The 24,771-nt window shown below is 41.1% G+C and overlaps 2 protein-coding genes across 5 annotated transcripts in view; both read left to right on the forward strand.

Moving 5' to 3' along the window:
* The window catches only part of LOC127609250 (uncharacterized), a 215,409-nt gene that overhangs the window by 127,016 nt on the left and 63,622 nt on the right, over positions 1–24,771 (forward strand). The window lies entirely within an intron of this gene.
* Positions 811–24,771, forward strand: part of LOC127609182 (vascular endothelial zinc finger 1-like) — a 29,686-nt gene continuing 5,725 nt past the window's right edge. The window contains exons 1-6 of one of the 4 annotated variants that reach the window (XM_052078966.1): positions 811–958; positions 7,071–7,819; positions 14,023–14,092; positions 19,676–19,844; positions 23,846–23,887; positions 24,522–24,587. In XM_052078966.1, the coding sequence (XP_051934926.1) occupies positions 926–958; positions 7,071–7,819; positions 14,023–14,092; positions 19,676–19,844; positions 23,846–23,887; positions 24,522–24,587 (1,129 nt within the window). In that variant the 5' untranslated portion in view covers positions 811–925. The remainder of the gene's footprint in view (positions 959–7,070; positions 7,820–14,022; positions 14,093–19,675; positions 19,845–23,845; positions 23,888–24,521; positions 24,588–24,771) is intronic. The other 3 variants (XM_052078968.1, XM_052078967.1, XM_052078969.1) reach the window with 3 other exon arrangements.

Genomic DNA, 24,771 nt, shown 5'->3' on the forward strand with positions numbered 1-24,771 from the left:
CCCAGGTGACCCGCGTCCGGGCAAGGGAAACTGAGTACCATCGATTTTATTTTTCATAAGGGGCTTTGTGAACCGTGCTTTGTCTGGTCCCTCACCTAGGACCTGTTTGCCATGGGTGACCCTGCCAGGGGCATAAAGCCCCAGACAACTTAGCTCCTAGGATCATTGGGACACACAAACCCCTCCACCACGGTAAGGTGACGGCTCACGGAGGGGCATTTACAATCTTAAGTTTATTGAAATAAATGTTCCCAGTGTTACAATAGACAGCAATGAAATGTATCATATATATAAAAAAATTAATTGAAATGTTATTTCAAGTGTTTTATGTGTGATTCAGTTTGGTCATGTGGGGCGGGGCAGAAAATTTGAATTTTTTGGGGTACTTCAGACTTATTTGGTATTTTAAAAACTATTTTCAAGCATTCTTATATCTTAGGATTTTTTTTAACTGAGAAACTGCATATTTTAGTAAGTATTTTGGATGTGAATTACTTCTAATTTGATGGATGGGATGTAAACCTCCTCCAATTCTATAATGACCTACAAATGCTCAATTTCCATTTTTCATAATTGTGCAAACAAACATTAACACGCTCAGGCCATTGAAACATGCATAAGCACACGGTGTAGAATTGATTTTATTCTCATTTATAGACTTTTCATACATAAAACTCTAACTTTCATGAAGGCGACAATTTTCGTCGCCGTATAGATACAATTTTCGAACATGAAATGATTCTAATTTAATTTTGGGGTGGAAAAAAATATTGTCAAAACGGAAACGTTATTTGTCAAATCCAGACAAGCTGGTTGATTTTATTTGACCCAGCCCGCGGGATGGCAGGAAGTTGCTGGCCATGTTTAGCTGGCTGCTTTGTTGAGGACTCGTTGGTTTCCTGCAGGTTTTAGCATAAGAGTTGCAATGGAACCGAGCTGGAGTACGTTTTTATTTCAAGTAAGTAATACAACTTGCATGCTCACCGTACATCGCTGCAAATGATGTTAGTCAAGTAGTGATGTTTGTATTGCTTTTTGAAACTGATGTGGAGTGTGTCCAGCAAAACAAAGGTGTTAGCGTTAGCTTTCTAGCTAGCCCGTCCAACAGCAAACTACTGTATCGAAGAAGAGTCACATTTACCCAATGAACAGATGACCGAAAGACCACCTCGTTTAAGTGGGTTTAATGACAACTGACTAGCAGAATTTGTTTTTTGAAACAGTTATCTTACATGAAATCTTCACTTAGCTACTGTTGCGCGCGCGCTAACTCTGTAGCCCGAGCCAATTGCTTTTCCATATAGCCATGCTAAGCGTGTCGGCTAATGGTTTAGCCCATTCTGGTTCATTTCTCCTCAGCACTGCAGCTATTTCCTTCACAGTTGACTTAACGGATTTCAGTGGATGATTTGGTCTCGTTGATTAGCGTCCGCCCATATAGGAAGCATGGTAGAAAGTGGGTTTACCACAAACCACATTAGCCGATAACAATGTAAACTCGAGGCTAAGATAAGTAGCACGCGGACCCATTGCCAAAACCTCATACGCAACCTTTGCAAACTTTCGGATGTTACCACAAACGGCAGGAGCATCGCCTTAACAAGTGATAAAAATGTCACTTTTGAATGCCATTACCTCAAACGGAGTTTTTGGTTTTTAAGTAGATATCGATGTTCATTTGAAAGTTCATCGGGCCTCAAGTTATCAATAGACTTGTTCCAAGTTTAAACGTATTATTCGTGTTAAGACTCTGGCCACTTTTATCACAAGTTAAAATACGGCATGCAGGGAACTTCTGAATTTGAAGTTGAAATATGCATTTATTTTTTATTCACAATATACTGTATATTATTTAATTTTAAATATTTCATTGTGTATGGTCATGGCCAATTATGCTTTGGTCTCTGACGTAATTGTGTCCTCTTAAAACTACAACAAAAAATACTTTCTGTGACCAATGCAATTCTAAACTGGTGGCTAGTGTGTCAGCTTTCGAAACGAGGACAATTCAAGGTTGGTCATTTAGTGTCTTATTTTGGAAAGAATTCCTTTATTTATATCTGCATTAGTTGCTGGAAGGTGTTATCCTCGATTGCTCACTTTTGTTTTGTCACCTCACCTGGACATAGTCAGATACCACAAATTGCCTAAAGAGTTGTGCAGTACATATCGCGATAATGACTTGTAAATGCAGGGTTTTCAATCACAACGTGGTTTGGTGCTCAGTCAAACTGAGTCAGGACTAATGTACGGACTATGTGGAAAATACTTACTTTTGGAACACACAGACTGGTGACTCCTAATTAAACAATATTTACATGAAGGCCGTCACATTAACGTGTCAGAAGGTATTCACAATTGTGGATACGTTGGTTCCAGGTGCTCTCGTACTGGTACATTTTGACAAGAAAGTACATATTTAAATGAACGTTATATTAATTTGCAGTGCATTTTAAGTAGTGAAAATGCATTTGATACCTTCATTATTTTTCAACTCCACAATTTGTCATGTACAACGAAAACATTTAAGAATGCGCATATATTCATGGGTCGGGTAACAACGAGTTTGCAAACGTTGCATGAGCCATGTTTGGTTTTCACTTAAGCACACGTAAAGACATTTTCAGTTGAGTAGGAAAATGTGTTCATTGTACATGAAAATTTTGTTGCAACCAGAGGTGGGCATTTACACTTATTGTCACCCATCCATCAGTGCCGCCGGAAAGTCTATGGGTCTGGCAGTGAAAGACTCACGTTTTCACTGGTGGACTGAGAACTGATGGTAACTTTGAAACGGCGATGGAATAAGTGCCGACGGAAGCAAGGTGCAAATTTCGGGAAGAGACACAGGAGGAGCAGTTGGTGTAAGAATTAACATCTATTTTGTGTTTAAAGTGGTCCAGGCCTTTTCAATAAGAATAAATATTGTGTCTTGGAGACAGTTTTTATTTATTGTTTAAAAATAGAGGTGGCAAAATGTAATGTAGTAATGAAAGAAGCTTTTTTTTTAAAGTAATGATGGACTGACGACGGACTCACTGGTCCGCTGCCAGCGAATGAACAGTTTACTGATATGCCCATCATTGTTTGAAACTGTCAACATTGCTGTTGAAGCAGTCTCAAGTTTTTTACAGTCAGGTGAATAACACATCATGGAGGAGAAGTTGAGCCACAGTGTCCCTGCAGCCACGGAGTGAAAAGCCAAAATCTGCAAGCCTCCACTAAAATGTTTATATTTGTCTATAGATGCCACAACATCATGGCAAAGCATTTATGAAGCTCCCCCTGAGTTCAATATAGTTCTTTGGCACCATGATGCCACCAAAGCAAATTGGTACTCATTTATATTAGACAGCGCTTTGGCAACCAGAACTTGCTCATGAGCGACGGGTAGTTGGTCTGGACCTCATTCTTGAAGGTTTTGAGGACCTCCACATACCGCTCCTTGGTGACTGTCACTGCTGCGCCAGATTCTTCGATGAAGATTGGTCCAATGATTCCACTGGCCGAGATTTCTGGTTCCAGCAAGACGGAACAAGTTCTCACACCTCAAACCTGTCCCGAGATTGGCTGAAAGAGAACTTCGGAGGCTGAGTGATCAGTCTCAAGACTGATTTTGAGTGGACACCCCATTGCCCGGACCTAAGCCCCCCAGATTTTTTTCTTTGGGGCTATCTTAAGGACAGGGTCTACGCAGGGAAACCCAGAACCATCATGGAACTCAAGAAAGCCATCAGGGAGGAGATGAGAGCCATTACCAATTCAGTCTGTAAGAACGTCATGGACAACTTCGTGCTGCGCCTCAAGAAATGCACGGAGCTAAATGGAGGCCATCTCGAACATATGCTGTAGAACGGAGAAAAAGCCAAAGACCCCTGTGTTTTGATGTGATGTTTTGAATATAATAAACTAGTTATGGCCAAAGTTTCATTTCATTCGGACAAAACACGAAGAAACGGGGCCAAGTTAGAGTTGGGGCCCGTTTTTTTGGGGGTCACCCTGTACACACTTAAAGAGCATGACAATTTTATGGTGTTTTTAATTGTTAGATACCCTGTAGGCTCATGACGCCTGTAGCTTTGTTTTTTCAACATTTATGTTTGAGGTTTTTGACTTACTGGCTGAAATAAGACAAACATGAAGAAATTGTGTGGATAGACTCAATTTAAGAACGATGCTGATGAGGCAGTTTGGGAGAGACAATGGAGAAAGAGTAATGGTTGGTTTTGTGTGTGTGTGTGTGTGTGTGTGTGCACGCGCGTGTGTGTGTGTGTGTGTGTGTGTGTGTGCGCGCAAGTTGGTTTTGCATATTGCCACTATCCAATGGTCAGCATTCATCCGTTTTTTTTTTTTAATTTTTGGGGCAAATAAATACTTTTTTTCAGATGGAAAATCATTGGACAGTGGTGATTTTGTTTCTTTCCATTCCATTCTCTCCCCGTGCCCCCTCCCTATCATTTATCTTGAAAGAGGGATTTCACCCTTCACAACAAATTTGCATCAAAACCATCAGAGTAGTGTTGTTGGACAGTAGGACTTTTTCCGTCTTGAATAAATATGCTCAGAAAATGCTAATTGCGGTCATGATTCTTGACAAAGTACTGCAGTGTGGCAAATATAAAAGAGATTTGGCAATGTGTGACAGCCCCAGAGTCTCTCCGCCAGGCTAAAACACTTAGCACGGCTCCTTGTCCGAAGTAGGGGTACGGGTGGCAGCTGAACGTTCCCCACCCCACTCGGGCTGTGAGCGCATAAGGGTTCACATTTGTGTTGTACATAAAAGAACACAGTGGGGTAAAACGAAGAACATTGGGTCCTGCTCCCCCCGCCAAAACTACATCTCCCCTGCTTGGCCGACCGTGTTGCGATGCTTGGCTGAACCTGAAAAGCCAAGGGTCAGGTCTTTAACCTTGCCCTATGGTAATTAAAAAAAAACAAAAAACTAATCTTTCTCAAACGCTGCGTTTCTGAGCTGACCAGTTGTAAACCAGCTACTTGCAATGTGAATTTCTTCTTTCTCTTGCCAAAATATTCATATAAGCTCCCGCCGTCTGTTCTATCTATCCCACTGGGAATCTGCCATGACCAATTGGACAATGCCTGCCAGCAGCTGCAGACTTGAGATGTCCTCTGTACATAGATTGTTTCAAAAGCCGCTGTTGCTGTATCACCGCAAGCGCCTGAGGATAGTCCGCAGAAGCGCCAGAGCCGCTGTTGTGCTGACTAACCCGCCAAGTGCCCTGTGTATTGTCTCTGTTTGTTTTGTCTTTGTGGTCCTTAGTGTAGGAAGTTTTTTTTGTTTGTTTGTTTGTGACCATACACTGAAATGTATCCCCGCACCATGTCCAATTTTTATTTTTGTCAATCCATCAGGGGTTTTAATTAGGGACGTTTTGGAATTGATAAGTATGGGGGGTAGAGTTAAAATGGGATGAAAATGTTTGATCAAGTTTTACTAAGTATTTATTAGGATTATCACATGCAGTACAGTCAAACCTCGGTTTTTGAACGTGTCTGTTCTCGACCACATCGGTTTTTCAATATATCTATATATCCAATATATGTGTATATATATATCCAATAATCCAAATACACCACTCGGCTCCTCTTAGCTTCCTTACACGAGGAAGTGACGCTTCCTCGTGTAGCGTTCATTGTGAGCAGATGTGTTTGTTGTGATTTATGCAAATCTGACGTTTTATGTTATTTCTGCATGGTGTATTTCCCCCTAATCATGGGCTAATAAAATAGTTTTGGATTTCGAACAAATCACTTGTCGACATTTCATTCGACATAATCTGTCCTTCTGGAACAGATTATGGTTGAAAACTGAAGTATGACTGTATAAAGAAATGTTTGCATTTCAGATTGCGAAATTGTTTAAAAATGACCTTCCCTTGCATTGGCTGTACAATATTGGTTTGCAATCACTGATTTGACTTGAGAAATCCCAGTTTTTTCTGAACATTGTGCTGTTTTTCTCTTGTTCACATTCTGTGGATCCACATTGTCCATTTGCAGTCTTGTTCTGTTCCCAATGTACCCACAAATATGCCTTGCTCTTTTTTTTGCCGGTGGAAAAAAAATAACACTGTCCTCTGGCCTGCCATCTGCCATTCTTGTACTTTTTTGCATTTTATATTTATTATTTATTAGAGCTGTCAAACGATTAAAATATTTAATCTAATTAAAAACACAACTGTCATAATCAACTCAAATGAACCGAAAATTAATTTTTTATCGTTTCTGAATTTCCTTTTATATTTTTTTGTCCTATTTTACCCCATTTTAATGCTCTCATCAACATGGAATCATGAATCAGTTTTCTATGTGCCAAATGCAAATATTTAATTTGCATTTATTTGCATTTAAATTATTTGTATTTAATAACAAGTGCGCTTGTTGTTTTGTTTCTGGTTTATTTATAGAGCAACGTCACATCCGCTGTGACGTGTGCCGCATTAATCTCGCATTAATTTTATCGGGATTAAAAAAAACTTAATCCCGATAAAATTCATTTAAATTAATGCAGATAATAACGCGTTAAACGGACAGCCCTATTATTTATTTATTTCAGTTGCTTTTACTTTTGATTTTCCCACCTAACCGGAGAACCCAAAGACTACGACCCTCAGATATGGTAACTACCGTTCTTAAGGCCCCAGAGTTTCAATTTTTTGGGTGCTTTGACATCTCCCAATGCCCAAACACCTGCACATGTTGCCTTTTTTCCTTAACATGCTTCTATTCTGCCTGACGTATCTCATCTTGCCCTTTTCCACTTGACACACTGCAATATTATACACCAGATTCCACTTGGCGACAGCGGTCTGTTTTCTTCCTACTTTGGTCTCCTCTTGAATGAAACATTTCTAACTAATGTGCTCACTGTGGTATGGTTTTCATGTTTTCCCACTGTCAAACTGAGCGGCAAGCTCAGCAGCGAATTTAAAAAAACTTTTTTTTGCATATCATATTCTGGTACTTCAGTTAGTTGAATGCAGACATCCTTGGTTTTCTATTCCATTTGACTCAAAAATCAATCTATTCCTCTGTTTTTCTCATTGTAGCAGGCCAATGAGGCGCTCCACCACCAGCACCAATTAGCCGGGAACAGCCTCTTGCCTTTGCTGACTTCTGGAACGGAGCCGCCTGATCAGAAACCGGTGCTACCCATAGTGTTGGACCAGAAACCACCTGTCAGTGCTGCAGAACTGCTGAAAGACAATGTGGCCAGCGGGACTGGTGGAGGAGGTGCTGGAGGACCTCCACTTGCTGTGGTCAAAAAAGAGCCTAAATCCAAGACACCATTCATCTGCGGCTATTGCAGCAAGGCTTTCCGGGACAGCTACCACCTGCGGCGGCACGAGTCATGTCACACCGGCATTAAGATGGTTTCGCGGCCTAAGAAGACACAACCAGCTCCCACCATGGTGCCAATCATATCCACTGTACCTCGTGATAACGGTGGAAACCCGTCATACATTACTACTGTAGCTGGTATTTTGACAACAGCCACCACATCAACGGGCACGAGTATTATGACCCCGATGCAACACCAACAGCAGCAGAACATCCCCAAGAAACCCCCAAAACCTGTGAAAAAGAATCACGGCTGTGAAATGTGCGGCAAGGCTTTCAGAGATGTATATCACCTGAACCGCCACAAGTTGTCGCACTCTGATGAGAAGCCGTTTGAGTGTCCCATCTGTCACCAGAGGTTCAAAAGGAAGGATCGAATGACGTATCATGCGCGCTCCCATGACGGCGGGGTTCACAAGCCTTATATTTGTTCCGTTTGTGGGAAAGGATTCTCCAGGTATGTAGATGCTCATTTTTGAATCAAAAAGACATCCAAACACATTTGAGCATATTAAATAAAAGTATATCAAATGCCAGTAAAGAATACAGTACACTGAAGACTACTATAGCCCAATCATTCTGCTTTCATATAATGCACAGACAAATAAAAATAGGGTGTTTGCAAATGGAGATGAAACTAAATTTTTAATCATGACTATCGTGGCTAAAATAATCACAGATCAGTATGGTAACGGTGCACAGAAGCACATTCCAAAAATTTGCAAAATGTAATTTTGGGGGGAAAATTGTAAAATTATTAATGGCCTCATTGCCAATTTATACCTCAAAGAAACCCCATAAAATGTACTTACAGCTTGGCCACCCGTCCGTCATCGTCAGTCCATCATCAATTCAAGCTGAAACAAAGTGTAATTGATCCATCTGTCATATATTAACTGCACTTCTGTCAGTAAATTTCACGGGTCTGTCTGTCAGACGGACTGACATACCTGTCAGTCTCACCTCAAAAAAACAAAAAAAATACATTACTGTATAGTTAAATTTGATTAAAACGGAGTCCACTATACAGGTATTTCAATCTACATCCGGTTGCCCAAAGAGCTTCATATTCATACGCTTCACATATGCACTTACTTGCCAGTCGATGGAACTGTGAAGTATAGCCAGAGCATGCTGGTGGTGCCTGCTGCTGTTTAACTGCCAAAACACACAAAGGTTTTCACTTAAAGTTCAAAATGGCTTACCTTAACCAAAATCCCGCTCTGCATTGTGACCAAGGGTAGAATCCAATCCAAGTTGCTTGCCCTCCTACTCCTTTTGTATAAATACCGTATTTTCACGACTATAAGGCGCCATTAAAAGTCTTAAATTTTCTCCAAAATGGACAGGACGCCTTATGGCGCGGAGCGTCCTTTATATGCGCCGAGTTCCAAAATCTGACTGACAGCCGACACGCTGTTTATATAGAGAAATGGCGGAAGTGACGGTGGCCAGGCATGAAAGAAGTCGGCCAATCAGGGAAGGGTGGGCGTGTATATATACATATATGGAGAGGGAGAGAGAGAGAGGGAGAGAGAGAGAGGGAGGGAGAGAGAGGACAGACAAGCTAGTCCGCCAATGGTGAAGGGTGGGCGTGTAAGTGGACGCCTCAAGCCAGTACCAACACTTGTATAGAGTGTGGCAATGTGCATTGTTGCAAAACAACTCCGGTTTTGGTTTCTAAGAACCCCTGAAAATAAATTCGACAAAAAGACACGCCTACGAAGCTCAGTTCAAACTTAAAGCCACCGGTTATGCTTTTGGCATGCATGCCCATCTCACAGCAGCGGTGAAAAAACAAGTCAAGCAAATGAACTCTGAGCTTGCCGTTATTCCCGGAGGCTTGACTAAAGAACTCCAACCGCTGGACATTGGCATCAACCGGGCGTTCAAAGTAAAGTTGCAAACGGCATGGGAACAATGGATGATCGGTGGCAAACACAACTTTACAAAGAGTGAGAGGCAGCGCTTGGCGAGTTACGCCACAATACGCAACAACGAGAGGGATCGCGGCGTTTTTGATGGATTACGGTACTTGCACAATTGTTCAATTCTTTCTACACACACACGCGCTGCCACCATGTTTCGCTCTGTTCTTTACTTTCAAATGTGGGAAAGCTTCACACGAGAGAAATGTTGACTTTGCTGTTGCTACTCCTTCTTTCCGCTCGACAATGCGTAGCAACTCACACTAGCATGTGATGCATTCAATGACAACTGAGATGTGCAGTCCTCTGCTTCTGATACAGAGGATGAGGACTTTGATGGATTTCTGGGTGATGATTGATCGAAAACGTGAGAACATTGTACGGTGGCTAAATAAAATACACCCGAACTCAGTTCTGCTTTCGTTGCCTTTTTAAAAACGTGTTTTTATCTTATCTGTATGTCTTGGCATGCTACCGTATGCTTCAAGCTAACGTGTTAGAGTGCGCGCATGCATGCCGTATGTTTAAGCTGGCGTATGTTTTACCACTGTAAAACTGCGCCCATTCGTACGATGCGTCCTGTGTATGTGTAAAATACAGAAATGTCACGCATTACTGAGACTGCGGCCATTAGTACGATGCGTCGAATAGTCGTGAAAATACGGTACTGGTCTTTTTCCCCTTCTTCTTGACTCATTGTTGCGTTCCAGCTCTTTGGTGCAGATAGATACCGACTGTACAGGAAGTGGAAATATAGTCAGTGGAAGCAAGACTGCTTGTATTCAGCCCCGCGAACAAACACGTAACAGGCGGGATGTGTTTTTGTCTGTCATCAGCAAAGCAGGCGTCCGTCAGTGTTTGCCATATCTGGATATGCTCCACTGATACAGGATGTGTTACAAAAGCCAAAGGTGCGCTTGCAACAAAGTATTAGTTTGAGGTTGTTCATACTTATCCAATGAGGTTATTGTATGAAAACAATGTCAAAATAGTTTTGAAATGATTGATCTAAATCGGGGGTGCCCAACCTTTTCTGGCCAAAGATCTACTTTTTGATGAACCAACCTCCTGCGACCGACCCGTCACGCATGCCCTGATGAGCAATATTGCAAGCTCCAATTCCAAATTGCTGACCGCTAACAACTTGCAGTGATGCAGGTCTCACGCCACCGCAGGTTAAAGGTCACCTGCTCTTTTTTGTTTGTTTTTTAAATACTTTTTGTGCGACTGATATGATGCTATGGGTGCAGTGTGCACTGGCACAAAATACATCATATTAATAACGCGCACACAGACACTCAAATATTTTGGGTTGTTCTTTTTTCTTTCCCCTCTACACCCCTCTGGATCAATTTGGGACCAGTCCGCGAGCTACCAGTCAATCGCCATTGACATATTGGGCACCCCTGATCTCAATTGTGCTAAAACGTTCGCTATTGCTAAATACTACTGCTGTCTTGGTTCTCAGTTCAACAGAGGTGTAGAAGAAAATAAGCTTACTGAATACTGTATTTTCACGACCATTCGGCGCACCGTATGGTTGGGCTCAGTCTCATTAATGGGTGCCATTTCTGTATTTTACACACAGGCAACAAAAGCCGAACTGAGTTCGGGTGTATTTTATTTACAAGGTACTCACGTTTTTTGCTCAATCATCACTCAGAAAGCCATCTGAAGGGCTGTTCACACGGCAAGATTTGGTCCGGTGCTACGCCGGGGCTGCCCCAGTAGAGCGTTCACACGCGTTCAAATTAGCTCCGGCGTAGCCCCGGAAAAAGGCTTACACCGGACCAAATTTGATCCACCTCAGGGAGATGGTTAAAAAATTTGCGCCGGAGCAAATGCTCGTTTGCGAAGCAGCGCCGTTGTAAATTTGCACGTGTGAACGCAACTGGGTTAAATTTGCTCCAAAGCAAATGCTTGTGAAGAGTACGTATGGCGAGAATGCGTTGCTTTCGCGCTCTGTCGGACTTCCGTAATGTGTTTGTTTAATAACGACACAAGACTTGGCTGGTAACATCTTTCCTTTTGTAGGAGACTGGACTGTCTTGGAGTTGTTTGTTCCTTTGTTGTTTGTTCACAACCCCCCGCACCCCATATAATTTTATTTTGTGATTTCCTCTCTTGATTTTCTGTTTGGCGCATTAGTGTTTGCTTTTCTGAGTGTCATTGAAGTCATCGTTGATTTACGTTTTCTTGGGCGGTCACTCTCGAGCAGAAGGCACGGAGACCGAGAAGGAGAAGGACGTGTCGGTCCAGTAGTCGCTTGAGTTGTCTATATACAGTACGTTTTAAAAAGAACCAACACGACAGCTCGTTTGTTTTGTCGTTTTGCTCCGCTGCAGAAACTGCCGTGTGAACGCAAGTGGGGCTGCGCCAACGCTGTGCCGATGCTGTCACGCTCAGCGGCTTTGTAACGTGTGAACGCTCCACACAATTTGCTGCGGTGCAAAATATATCGCATATATATATATATCGGTGCATCGCCGGAGCGAATGTGTGCCGTGTGAACAGCCCTAAAGTCCTCATCTTCTGTATCTGAATTGAACAATTGTGCGAGTACCGGCAATCCATCCAAACCGCCGGGTTCCCTCTCGTTTTCAGAGTCACTCTCGTTGTAAAGTGGCTCCACAGAAATGATGCCGGCTTTGCCAAAAGCTTGAACAACAGTACTAGCAGACGCGTTCGTCCAAGGAGCCACAATCCATTCGCAGATTGTGGCGTAACTAGCCCGGCGCTGCCTCCCACTCTTCGTAAAGCTGTGTTTGCCATCGATCATCCATTTTTCCCATGCCGCTTGCAACTTCACTTTGAACGCCCGGTTGATGCCGATGTCCAGCGGTTGGAGTTCTTTAGTCAAGCCTCCGGGAATGACGGCAAGCTCGCAGTTCATTTGCTTGACTTGGTTTTTCACCGCTGCTGTGAGATGGGCACGCATGGAGTCGCAAATCAAGAGTGACGGCGAGGCATGGAAAAAGCCATCCGGTCTCTTAACATACACGTCACTTAGCCACTCTCTCATCTTCTCCTCGTCCATCCAGCCCTTTTGGTTTGCTTTCACGATGACGCCGGCTGAAAACTTTTCTTTCGGCAGCGTCTTTCGCTTAAAAATCACCCTGGGTGGCAGTTTCTGTCCGTTAGCATGACAACCAAGAACGACGGTAAACGCAGACTTCTCGTGCCCCGTTGTGCGTATCGCAACCGTGCTGGTCCCCTTCTTCTCCACAGTGTGGTTCACCGTGATGTCGAAAGTCAGCGGGACCTCGTCCATGTTGGTTATGTGGTTAGCCTGGATGCGTTTGTCGTCAATCTTACTGCAGTAGGTGCGGAAAACGGCCAGCTTTTCTTTGTAGTCCGCTGGAAGTTGCTGAGCCACGGTCGTCTTCACTCTCACAATAAGATGGTGCTGTTTCATAAAGCGAAAGCACCAAGACGGATGTTCAATTTTCAATTCTACGGCTAACGTTTTCGCCCATAGTTGAATGGTGACCGTGGAGACGCTTCTGCCGGCTGCTCTTTGATCAAGAATCCGCCGCTCCAGTTGGTCTTCCAACTCGGACCACCTCGCCTTCTTTCCTGTATATATATATATATATATATATATATATATATATATATATATATATATATATCTATATATATATATATATATACACACACACACACACACCGTCGGCTTCACTGATTGGCCGACCTCTTTGCCTCATGCCTGACTCACTTCCGCCTTTTCTTTATATAAACATTGTGTCGGCTCTCAGCCAGGTTTTGGAACTCGGCTCATACTAAAGACGCTCCGCATTATAAGGCGTCCTGTCCATTTTGGAGAAAATTTGAGACTTTTAATGGCGCCTTATATTCGTGAAAATACGGTACTCCAGCTATCTTGTTTCTTTGTCACTCTGTCCTCTGTATCGGAAGCTGGCTGTGTTGTACGATCCCCACAGCCCACAAAGAATCTCCCAGTTTTAACAAAAAATAAATTACCAACGTGAATATGGTTGCCCCAACTCATGTTGCCTTAAACGTACCCACTGTGTCCTCCGGCACAGATTCGTACCTATCTATGCAAACTGCATTGACTCACTGTGTCATGGAGTCAAGAGTCGCGCCACCCCGCTGTAGGTGAAAGGTTTACGTTGGGTCTGACCACAGCATTAGTTTTTATTAGGAACCCTGGTCTGTATCCTACATATATCTTCTACAGTAGGCGTAGTAGTTTATTTTAGTTTTTTTGTTACTAGAATAATGCCCATTCATATGCTGACAGATTTTGTGAAGCAAGAGCGTTGAAAATTAAACGGACTGTGGAAATAGCCAAAACGGTAAGCAATATTGGGTCCCTGATGTGACATGAAGCATTTTCACAGAGATTTTTGTTTTAATTAAAACATTCTGGGGGAGATGTTTTGCAGTCACAATTTAAAATAATAATAATAATCAAAATATAACTATGTTTTAACTGAAATTCTATATTTTTAATTGCAATTGTATTTTTCTTTAAAGAAACAGAATTCTCGATTTTGAGGCACTCCCAAATATTTTGACTTGGATAAAATTACACGCTGACCAAGCACAGTAACACACATTAGTTATGCAAATGAAAGGAAATTCTGAGTTTCCTCGCTCAAGATGCTTTACCAAAGTATCTCGGCGGCCACCTTCAGTTCCTGCTGTTTGATAAGGCTGTTGATCCACCTTTAATTGTCTTCAATGTCTCCATCGTTCTCTGCAGGCCTGATCACCTAAGCTGCCATGTCAAGCATGTCCATTCCTCAGAGAGGCCTTTCAAGTGCCAAGTAACGGTAACTGATGTCACCATCATCATTAAGATCCTTTTATGACTATATCAGATTTAACGTGACCATATATATATATATATATATATATATATATATATATATATATATATAAGTACCTGCTTGTGTGTGTTTTATGTCTATATGGTACACTTCAAGCTTTTGGATACACTTTGCTTATTTAATAACATGAGAAAGTGAGGACCCTTGTAGTGAATGGAAATGTGTGTATGAATTATGAACAATTGGACAATTTAATTGCCGCTGTATCAGGAATTCAGCATTTACCGGTACATTGAGTTGTAGTCTTTAGTCACCCCGATTCACCTGAGTTAGAATTGTCTTGGCTTTGATTATCTTATCAACTTTCAAGACTTCTCGATTTGGGATTGCACAATAAAATTTTTTCCTATCAATCATCGATAGTTTCCTGCTTCTCCAAAGCCGATAAATGCATACTTTTTTTTTTTTTACTGCCGTATTTTCCGGATTATAAATCGCTCCGCAGCATAAATTGCACCAGTCATAAAATACAAAACAAAGAAAAAAAACAAATCGAACTGGAGTATAAATCCCATTTTCAGGGAAAATGTGTTTGATATAATCCAACACCAGGAACATATCATCTTGAAAGGCAATTTGAAGTTAAAATAGAGAACAACAGCTTGAATAAGTCTAGGATATGCTAACGTTACATGACGCACAAACAACGAACTGAGAACGTACGTGGTATGTTGATGTAAAATATTGAGTTATTCAGATAACTATAGCAGAAAGAACATGCTAACAAGTTTACCAAACCATCAGTGTGACTGCAAATCCAATGAAATGTTCACCCTAGGTGTCAGTTTTCAACTACTCTGCCAACTCCGGAGGTAGAAGATGCGCCGCTTCCCTTCTACGTCGCTTACGTCAGACTCATTGATTTGTCAACACAGGCTTAGAGTGCCATCTTGCGGCTTAATGTGAATAGAACATGTGAAATGATAAACAGTCAAGCCTCGGTTTTCGTCCATAATCCGTTCCAGAAGGCTGTTCGAAAACCGAATTGTTTGAAAACCGAAACCACACTCTTTAAAATAAAAATGTTTATTGAACACGTCTGCTCACAATGGAAGCTCGTGTAAGGAAGCCAAGAGGAGTCAAATGGTGCATTCATGTGCGCTCAGTTTGTTCGAGAACCAAAATTTGTTCGTCATCCGACGCATAAACAACTCAAAAATTTTGGTCGAAAACTGAATTGGTCGAGAACCGAGATGTTCGAAAACCGAGGTTTGACTGTTCAAGTTTGTTAATAATTTCACACACAAATCGTCCCAAAGTATAAATTGCATTCCCGACCAAACTGAAAAAAAAACATTGATTAATAATCCAGAAAATACAGGACAAATGCATCTGTTGTTGCATCTTAAAAGAATAAAACATTAAACCGGCCTCCGACTATTGTAGCGGGATTGGAGCATGATATAAAAAATGTGGCGAGCGACAACATACTGTACATAGCAAATAGCATGTTTTGCTACTTTCTGAACTTTTATCAGCTCCACAAGTGTTGTGTGTATATTGAATAGTCATGCATCAAAGAATAAATCATTCACAGCATTATTTACCTAGAAATGACTTAATAGGCTCGGTCGGCTGCCTCGCTTTTGTTTCCGTTGCCTACGGCGCCTGCCAGACATGACAACAATCCAATGGTGACTAAAATGAGTGTTTATATCATATATAAGGTGCATCGGATTATAGGGCCTGACAGTACGGAAAATGTATACAATGGTGCGTCTACTTACAAAATTAATTCGTTCTAGAACAAATTTCTGTACTCGAAAATTTTGTAAGAAGAGATGTGTTTTGCATGTAAATGCCTTAATCCGTTCCAAGCCCCCCAAAAATTCTGAAATAAATGTTTTCTCAGGTACATAAGTGCATCAAAATATGTAACAAATACATGTTACAATTATATTATTGGACAATAACCGAGAGTTCTGAATAATGTAAAAAATAAGGAATAAAAATGGTCATTTCACTTTTAACTGCGTCCTCATCGTTTTTTGCCCTCTTTAGTTCATGTTCTCTCTCAGAAATGGTTTTTGCCTGGCGTTTTGTAAAGAACTGATCCAAGGCTGTTTGATTTAAAAACCATTAGAAAATGCCCGAGGCAAACATCAGCAGAGTGAGTGACTGGTGAACACTTTTTCTGGGTGATAAACATTTACGCCTCAGGCACCGAGGGGTGAATGACGAGGACCCTGCATAGACACATTTCTATTATTTATCTATCTACACATGTAGACTAAGGGCGTGGAAAATAATCGATATTAATCGATACATCGATGCGCAAGTGCGCGATGCGAGTGCATCGGCTCATTCACTGGGTACGATGCGATTGACGGGTGAAATCGAGATTCATCACGATGCATTGGTGGGTATCGGTAAAATCCGATCTAAGCGCCGTTTTATTCATGTTAAACGTCACCTATCTGCCCTTTCCTAGGCGCATTGAATGCACCATCATTGTTTTGCGTTTTCTGTTGAATACGGACGGTAGCCGTGCGTCACATACGGTCCACTCAGTCCAGTACACAACTAGCGAAACACTATGGAAGTTCGCGCAAGCAGCAACGAGGAAACTACTGTATTTAATGCTTCCGCAACATTCAGATCTTATGTTTGGAAATACTACGGCTTCGAAAAGAAAGATGGAAAGATTGATAAAAGTTCCGTAATTTGCAAAGAATGTCGCACTACGAAGCCATACAACGGCAGCACCACAAATATGCAGACCACTTAAAACGATGGCACCAGATCACCGACAAGTTTCCCGCCCCCTCCCCGTCCAGTTCCTCGTTGGACACCGGAGAAATTCTTGGCAAACCAGGTCAGGATCAGAAAAAAATCGCCTCTTATTTTGGGGGTGCCCTTGCAGCTCACTGTGACCGCGCAAGGAAAAACTATATATGGATGACTCTTTTGGACATTTCATTTTGACACTCGGTGAGAGTGGTCTGTGTACGCTACAATACACACAGCAGCTTTGACGCTGTGACTGCCAAAATATTTTATAATGTATTTTTTTTCTGTCCTATGGAGATGAATATTTCATATAAGACACTCAGTGAGTAGTCTGTTTGTGTTTACACTACAGCAACAGCTGTGAGTGTCAGTTGCCAAATTGTTTACATTTTCTTTGCACAAAACCCAATTGTGAAAGGGCTTAAATAAGTTGTTTTACACGTTCTACTGTTTATAAGGAATAAAGTGGTCTACGTTTTGCAATACCATACTGAATTGCATCTTTTTTTAAACGTTTTTTCTTTGCGTATTTGCGTCATGTTTAATTGCACACACAATATCACAAAAAATTGCACTGGATCGCATTGATTTGAACTAAATGTGTATCGCGTCGTATCACATCGTGAAGACGGTGAAACGTATCGCATCTTGTCGCCAGAAAATTCCATGTATCGTTTAAGTATGGCATCGCTGGTAGTGCATCGAGATGTATATCGAATCGTCCTCAGTGCAGTAGAGGTCCCTCTTAGCCAATGGGATTCTAGGAAGATGCCAGGTAATAGCCAATGGCAGAGGAGCTATAGTTATGTTGTATTCAGGAAACTTGGATCTGCGATTAGTATATTGTATTTTTACCTTTGTTATCTTGACATTTTTTTCGTAACAAGAGGCAATATTTTCCTGTTGAGGCTTTTCGTAATTTGAAAATTTTGTATGAAGAGACATTCATAAGTAGAGGTATCACTGTACATTTCTTTTATTTTAGTCGCCACATTGTGAAATTTGGTCACAGCCTTTGAGGCCAAGTTCAAAAACACTCTGGCAAGCCGTGTTCACCAATGGCTCCTTGCTACTTCTGAAGTTGCGCACAGCGGCACCGTATTTGCGCCTATCTCAAGCAGGAGAGGCTGGGACTCTAAAAGTGGCAGTAACACAACTAACGTTAGTGTATTTGAGGTGGCTTTCAATATAGGCCTAATTTACAGATACTGGACCAAGTCAAGTGAAGTAATTTTTCTCCCAATATCGGCTTTATGATTATCGGTCCGATTAGTTATCATGCATCCCTAACCTCATATTCATTTTGAATCAGTTCATTTTAATTCCTCCCACCCCTGCTTTAAAAGAGAGTTTACATTGATGTATGCATTATGTTGTTAATTACAAAGCGTAAAACACTATTTTTTTTAATGTATTCATAAGGTTTCATTTGAAGTAAGTTTATATGTGACCAGCCATCTCGTTACCTCTGAGTCCCACGTCCGAGACACATAATTTTCCCGCGGTACGCACAGTTCCAAATAATGTGCGTTTTTGGGACGTAAGGAAATTTCTCAGTCAAAACAAAATAAGAACGACAGCAGGCCTGAGGATTTCACTCGTATCGTTTCCGTGGCGTCATTTTGACGGTCCTGAAAAATGGTTTCCCATAAAAGTCACTGCACACGAGTTAACTGTACACGATCGAATCTCTCCTGCGTGATCAACGTGATTTCACTGTGCCTGTATGTGTGTTTGTGGTGTGATGTGTGAGTGTGTTTCTTTTAATTTACATTCGTTTTGTTTTGTTTTCAGTGTTGGCGTGGCGGAACCGATAACGTTATGTGCGCATGCGGGTTGCTATTTTAGTCTGCGAACTGAGGAATCACGTGGATTACAGTTTGAAATGGCGGCGGAAAAAAACACACACAAAGGTCTACTAATTACAACATTTAAAAAATGAGAATGCCAGTCTGATTTTTCGTATGAGCCGTCCGAAGGGGATGTCACTAAACTCACCTGGGGGAGTATGCACAGAACACGAGAGCGACGTATGACGGGAGGCACAATTACGAGGCAATTTGGTCATTAGATTTGTAGGCTAATCGTTATGAAAAATACTATGAAACAGTATTGGTTATTCTATAATTTACTGGTTGTAGCATGGTAACTTTATGAATAAAACATTCGTCACAAGGTGTAGTAATGCTAATGTTAACTGTTGGTAGAACTCATGATGACGTACGTTAAATTCTTTTATCAAATTAATAGTAGATTACAGATGCATCGTCTTGGGAAGAGGATGTCAAGCCACATCAATACTTACCTATATTAATGATTACCAGTAAATTAATCTTTGCAGTGTGAGACTGTAAAAATGCTCTTGATTTTGTGGTATGCTGTATTCATGATGCCATATGAGTACAACATATTTTGGTCCATTTATTTTGTTGAATAAACCTGGAGTACACAGCTGCTGATCTTCATTGTTAATCTTGTATGCCTGAATAATTTAAATTTTTGCTGCATTTGTTTATAAACCTATTATCAATGTATATTGTTGTTGTTTGTGATATTATCACATGCAATTGAATAAGTAGACCATTTCAGAATTCGAAATTTGGGACTCCCTAAATGAATAATGGGACTCATACTGTACTTTTCTGATCAGTGAGTCCCTGGGACTCGCTGGGGGTAAACTGTAAAATTATCACTGATGATGTGTATGTTTATTGGATGCAAGGGTCTTCTTTCTGTCTTTAATATTTTGAGTAATATTTAGAGGGGGGCGTCTCTTTTTGTTTCTTTGTCTTTTAGGCCTGTACATCTGCTTTCGCTACCAAAGACCGTCTTCGTTCTCACATGATCAGACATGAAGGCAAAGTCACCTGTAACATTTGTGGCAAAATGCTAAGTGCTGCCTACATCACAAGTCACCTCAAGACCCATGGTCAGCCCAGCTTTAGCAACCAATGTAACAATAAAGGTAGGCTGTCTCCAAATTTCCCAATTCCATTCTGACTTGACTCACCATCTTGAATACAATCCAGTCCCATCACATGTATTTGCACTTTCTCCACATCCATAGCCATGGGATACATAATTACCATAATTTAATAAATGAAAATACCAGCAAATGATCATTATTGGCATTGCTGATGTTATGTTAAAATTTTTATTTTAGAAAGAATATGATTTCTTTTGTGTTCCTCAAAAAACAAAGGCTGCAGTTGCAGTACTACAAGTATGCATTTAGTTTGATTTGTCCCTCAAAAGTATGCAAAAAATAAGATAGTGATTTAAATTCTTTTGCAGTACTCGGGTGTAATGGTATAGCTGTAGAACAAAAAAAAAGACCACGGACATGCAGTTTCTTCTGCCACAAATTAACCAGGGTGATCGAGCAAGAATTATGGCTCCAAATTAGGTTGAATAAGATGCAACTTGACAATTATGGTATCGGATTTAATCACAATAATGTTAATGTGAGTATTAGCAAATATCTTCACCTTAGTTTTAATTAACAGAAAACTAACATGAAATTAAAAAAGAAATAAAATCCAACATTTATGAAATAAAAAAAACATAATAAACATACTGTAAATCCACTTGTTAGGGCAAAAAAATACAAAGGATAAGTAAAAGCAACACAAAAGAAGGAACACTATCGTCAACTCATACAATACAATACATGCTGACTTATATAGCGCTTTCACAACAGCGGCAGCTGTAACAAAGCGCTTAACAAAACAGTTAACATAAAGTAAAATAAACACAACACATAACATAAAACACAGACAGTCGTGCAGTTCTAACTCATGAGTAATTAATTACACTTAGAATTGTACATATTTGAAAAAGTGTAGGAAGAAGTACACATTAGTCTCTTCCTACCCCTTGAATCTCCATTTCATAATCATTATATTATTAGTAATATTGGTATGAATATCATGTCAATTTCATATGGTGTTTCTTTGACATGTTATATTTCATATATAGTACACAATACATTAAGTTTCACCTTTCAAATCACGAGAATCCATTGTGAAATTATGAAACTGTCACATGCCTCACCGCGCATGCGCTTACAAGGGCGTGATCTGGCAAAACTAGCTTGCGAGCAGTTTCCATTTAGGTCCATCTACTCTGAACTGAATAAAGTATACAAATGATTAGGGAAGTAAGAAAATAATTTCCATACGCAGTGAAGTGCGGATCTTTTCTTTTGGCGATGGACTCAGTGGCGGGGTGGCCCGAGAGAAACCAGGTGATGTGCGCGCTTGCGTTTTTCCCGGCACTCATGACCCGCGGGATGGAGGACCCTTCCGCCTAAACACCAACCTGAAGCCGGGTGCACAATGGTGGGGTGTCGCGACTGCCGGTTGGTGTGGTGGTGATGGGGACTGAGGCAACCGGCAGACCGGTGCGACGCGCTGGTCAGTGCACCAGCGCTTGCCGGTCGGACAAAAGAGAGAAATTGGAGTGGCACTTTCAGGCCATTGATAAAAACGTTATGTCCAAGCATCGTTCCAACATGACTGATGGGGTAAAATAAAACTAAAATTTGAAAATTACACAAAACAGAATGCCACAATGATTCGGTGTTAGCCGCGCCATCCTGACGAGCAACGTCATGCAGCAATCAGAATCAGAATCAGAATCAGAATCAGAATCATCTTTATTGGCCAAGTATGTAGAACACACAAGGAATTTGTCTCCGGTATAACACGCTGCACTAGTATCATCGTAAACAACAAAATCATTGAACCATTTTAGAGTAACCACTAGTTTTGAAGTACCATTTTGTGGTGCAAGAAGAGTGACTGTCAGTGACTGTTTAAGGAGTTAATGGCTAGAGGGAAGAAGCTGTTTAAGTGTCTACTGGATTTGGTGCGCATGGATCTGTAGCGTCTGCCTGAGGGGAGTGGCTGAAAAAGGTGGTGGGCAGGGTGCGGGGGATCCAGGAGGATGTTCCGTGCCCTTGTCTTGATTCTTGCAGTGTGCAAGTCCTCAAGAGTGGGTAGGGCGGTGCCAACGATTTTTTCTGCCGTCCTAACTGTCCGTTGAAGTCGGATTTTGTCCTTTTTTGTGGCGGCCCCAAACCAAACCGTGATGGAAGAACACAGGATTGATTCGATGACTGCAGTGTAGAACTGTCGTAGCACCTCCTGTGGCAGGCCATGCTTCCTCAGCAGCCTCAGGAAGTACATCCGCTGCCGGGCCCTTTTCAGGATGGAGATGGTGTTGACTTCCCACTTCATGTCCTGGGAGACTGTGATTCCCAGGAACTTGAAGGTCTCGACGGTTGACACAGGGCAGTTGGATAGTGTGAGGGGCAACTGAGGAGAAGAATGTTTCCTGAAGTCCACGATCATCTCTACAGCAAAGGCTTGGTGCTGGACGCTCTTGAAGTGACAATGCCCAAGCCAATGTTTGTGTATTTGTGGCATGTCTTGTTAGCGGTCCAGATTTGTTGTTAACTAACCCATAAATGATATGTCATGTTTCTCCCCGATATCGCTGCATAGTTAGCGCCGATATTTATGGTGCTTCCATATTTATGACCCGACATTTTCATGTGTGCTATGGGGGGAATGGGAACTACTCTTGCGTCATTTGACTCTGTGGACAGTGACATGAATGGACTCAAGACAATCGAAGAACCATTAACTGACTGACAAACAAGAAAGCGGCGGCAAATGAAACATGTCCAAACCGATATTTTTTGGGGGCCTAACGGTCTCAATGTAGCGCCACATTATTTATAGAGCACTTTAACAACAACCCAACCATAGTTGCATCCTAAATTCTGTACACTAAGTAAAAATCAGACAATAACCCTTTCATGCACAAATATCGACAACCTACATCACAATTTTTTTTCCTCAAGTGTTTTTATTGGTCTACAGGCATGAAAAAAAAATAATGGCAGTGGATGGCAACACACATAAGGATCCATTGTAGTGGGTGATGCACAACTGTGACATTAAGATTCATTAATTAATATAAGAGAAAACATTTGAATCGCTGCCCACTCTAGTAACTGCTGTCCCTGAAAGGGTTAAAACAAAGACAGTTAAAACAATAACAAAAAAGACGACAAATGCAATACAATAAAATAATGCCCAGTGTCTAATGAAAAATAATAAAAATGTTGAGATTATCGAAGCAGACCACACATAATACAAACAAAACTGTTGAATGCTTTGTGTGGGGTCTGTCAAAGGAAAAAAAAACATCTTTGAAGATTTGAAAAATCTATGCATATACCAGGCCTGAGATGTGTTCGACAAATCTAAGAAGAAACAGGAACAAGAGAAGCCTTTTTCTATTCCAAGTTCAAGATGCTTATGGATCAATTGGAAACATTGACCCAAACTTAGAAAACAAAGAGCAGAGAAGTAAAAGAACAATGGATTAGGAACGTATGATTTTAATTTGTACATCTTAAAAACTGAAGTTCGCACGGTATCACCATGCAGGTGAAAAAAGAAAATCCTCCACGGCGACGTTTCTGTTGCCCTTTTGGGGCCGCCTCAGTGTGCACTGTTGGCGGGCGCAATTCTGCCGACAGCCCGCTAAATTTTTGAAAATATTTAAGACATTGGGTGTCTCAATGGCCACAAGACACCCATATAATCCCAGTCGAACAACCATAGCTTTCCATATCAAATTAAGGAGAACAGAGACCCATTCGGAACAAAGCTTCTTTAGTTCGTGAATATTTATAAATGCTGATGGCAAAAAAATTGACTGTTACAAACTCATCTACTTCTTACCAATGAAAATAGCTCGGAAAAGGGGAATGCTGCTCATTTCCAACCCATATTATATTGCAAACCCAGATGATAGGATATTAGTATTATAAAAAAATTGATTGGGGAGGGGGAAAAAGGACCTTTAAAACCGTGCCACCCAAAGTCCCCAGATGATGGCAATGTTGCCCTGTGTTTTTGTAACCCCTCATGTGTCTGTATTTTTGAATAGGCATAAATGACTGGCAGTGGAACCACTCGGGGCCACGAAAAGGTAATCCAGTCCTGTAGTTGATAGCAGAAACTCATAAACATACCATTAGAAAGTTTACTCAACACAAGTGGCCAGTTTTTAGTCCTGTTGCACCATTTTCCCCATGAAGACTTGTGTTTTCTCTGAGGACTGGTGAAATTTAGGATTTCCGTTTTTCTAGTATGTATATTTTTTTGCCATTGTTAGGATGAAGTTCATGAAGCAGGATCAGTAGATTATTTGAATTAACAACAAACTGGACCATCATGCAGGCTCGATGCACACTACCTGACTGTTATCTTTTGAATGATTAGATTGGCATATTGGTAGTGAAACACACACACACACACATATATATATATATATAATAACTAACACGCACACACACACACACACTTTTTTTTTCGAGATAAAAATATGGCACAAATGCCCCAATAGCTAACAATCGACGCTGCTTGGGCCAAACTTGTTGACATTGACAATGCAGTCCCTTCCCGAAACTAAACCCTACTAACCGTCAGGCACTGTTCATCTAGCCTCCTGCACATAGATCTGAGGATGTTTTATACTATGTATTCATGTTCAAAATTACAGCTTTTAAATAATCAGGTAGCCGTTTAGTCTATTGATCCTGCTTTTTGAATTTACCCCTTAGGTGATTTGACGGTAGGAGAGATTTTAAATAACTCCTTCCAAGTCCTAATTGACAACTCCCACAAAGGTAGGTTTCTCCACCAATATTACGACAGTTGGCATAATGTTGAAATGATGTATTTACATTTTCAGTGACCCAGGTAAAGAACAACGGAGCTGATTGGACTATTGGCTTTACTGTACTGAAGTTCTGAAAATTCATACCAAGGTGACTGGGCTCTTCTCTCTCTTTTTCTCTCTCGCTCTTTTTT

Source organism: Hippocampus zosterae, chromosome 10 (assembly GCF_025434085.1).
Source record: "Hippocampus zosterae strain Florida chromosome 10, ASM2543408v3, whole genome shotgun sequence".
Classification (NCBI taxonomy): Eukaryota; Metazoa; Chordata; class Actinopteri; order Syngnathiformes; family Syngnathidae; genus Hippocampus; species Hippocampus zosterae.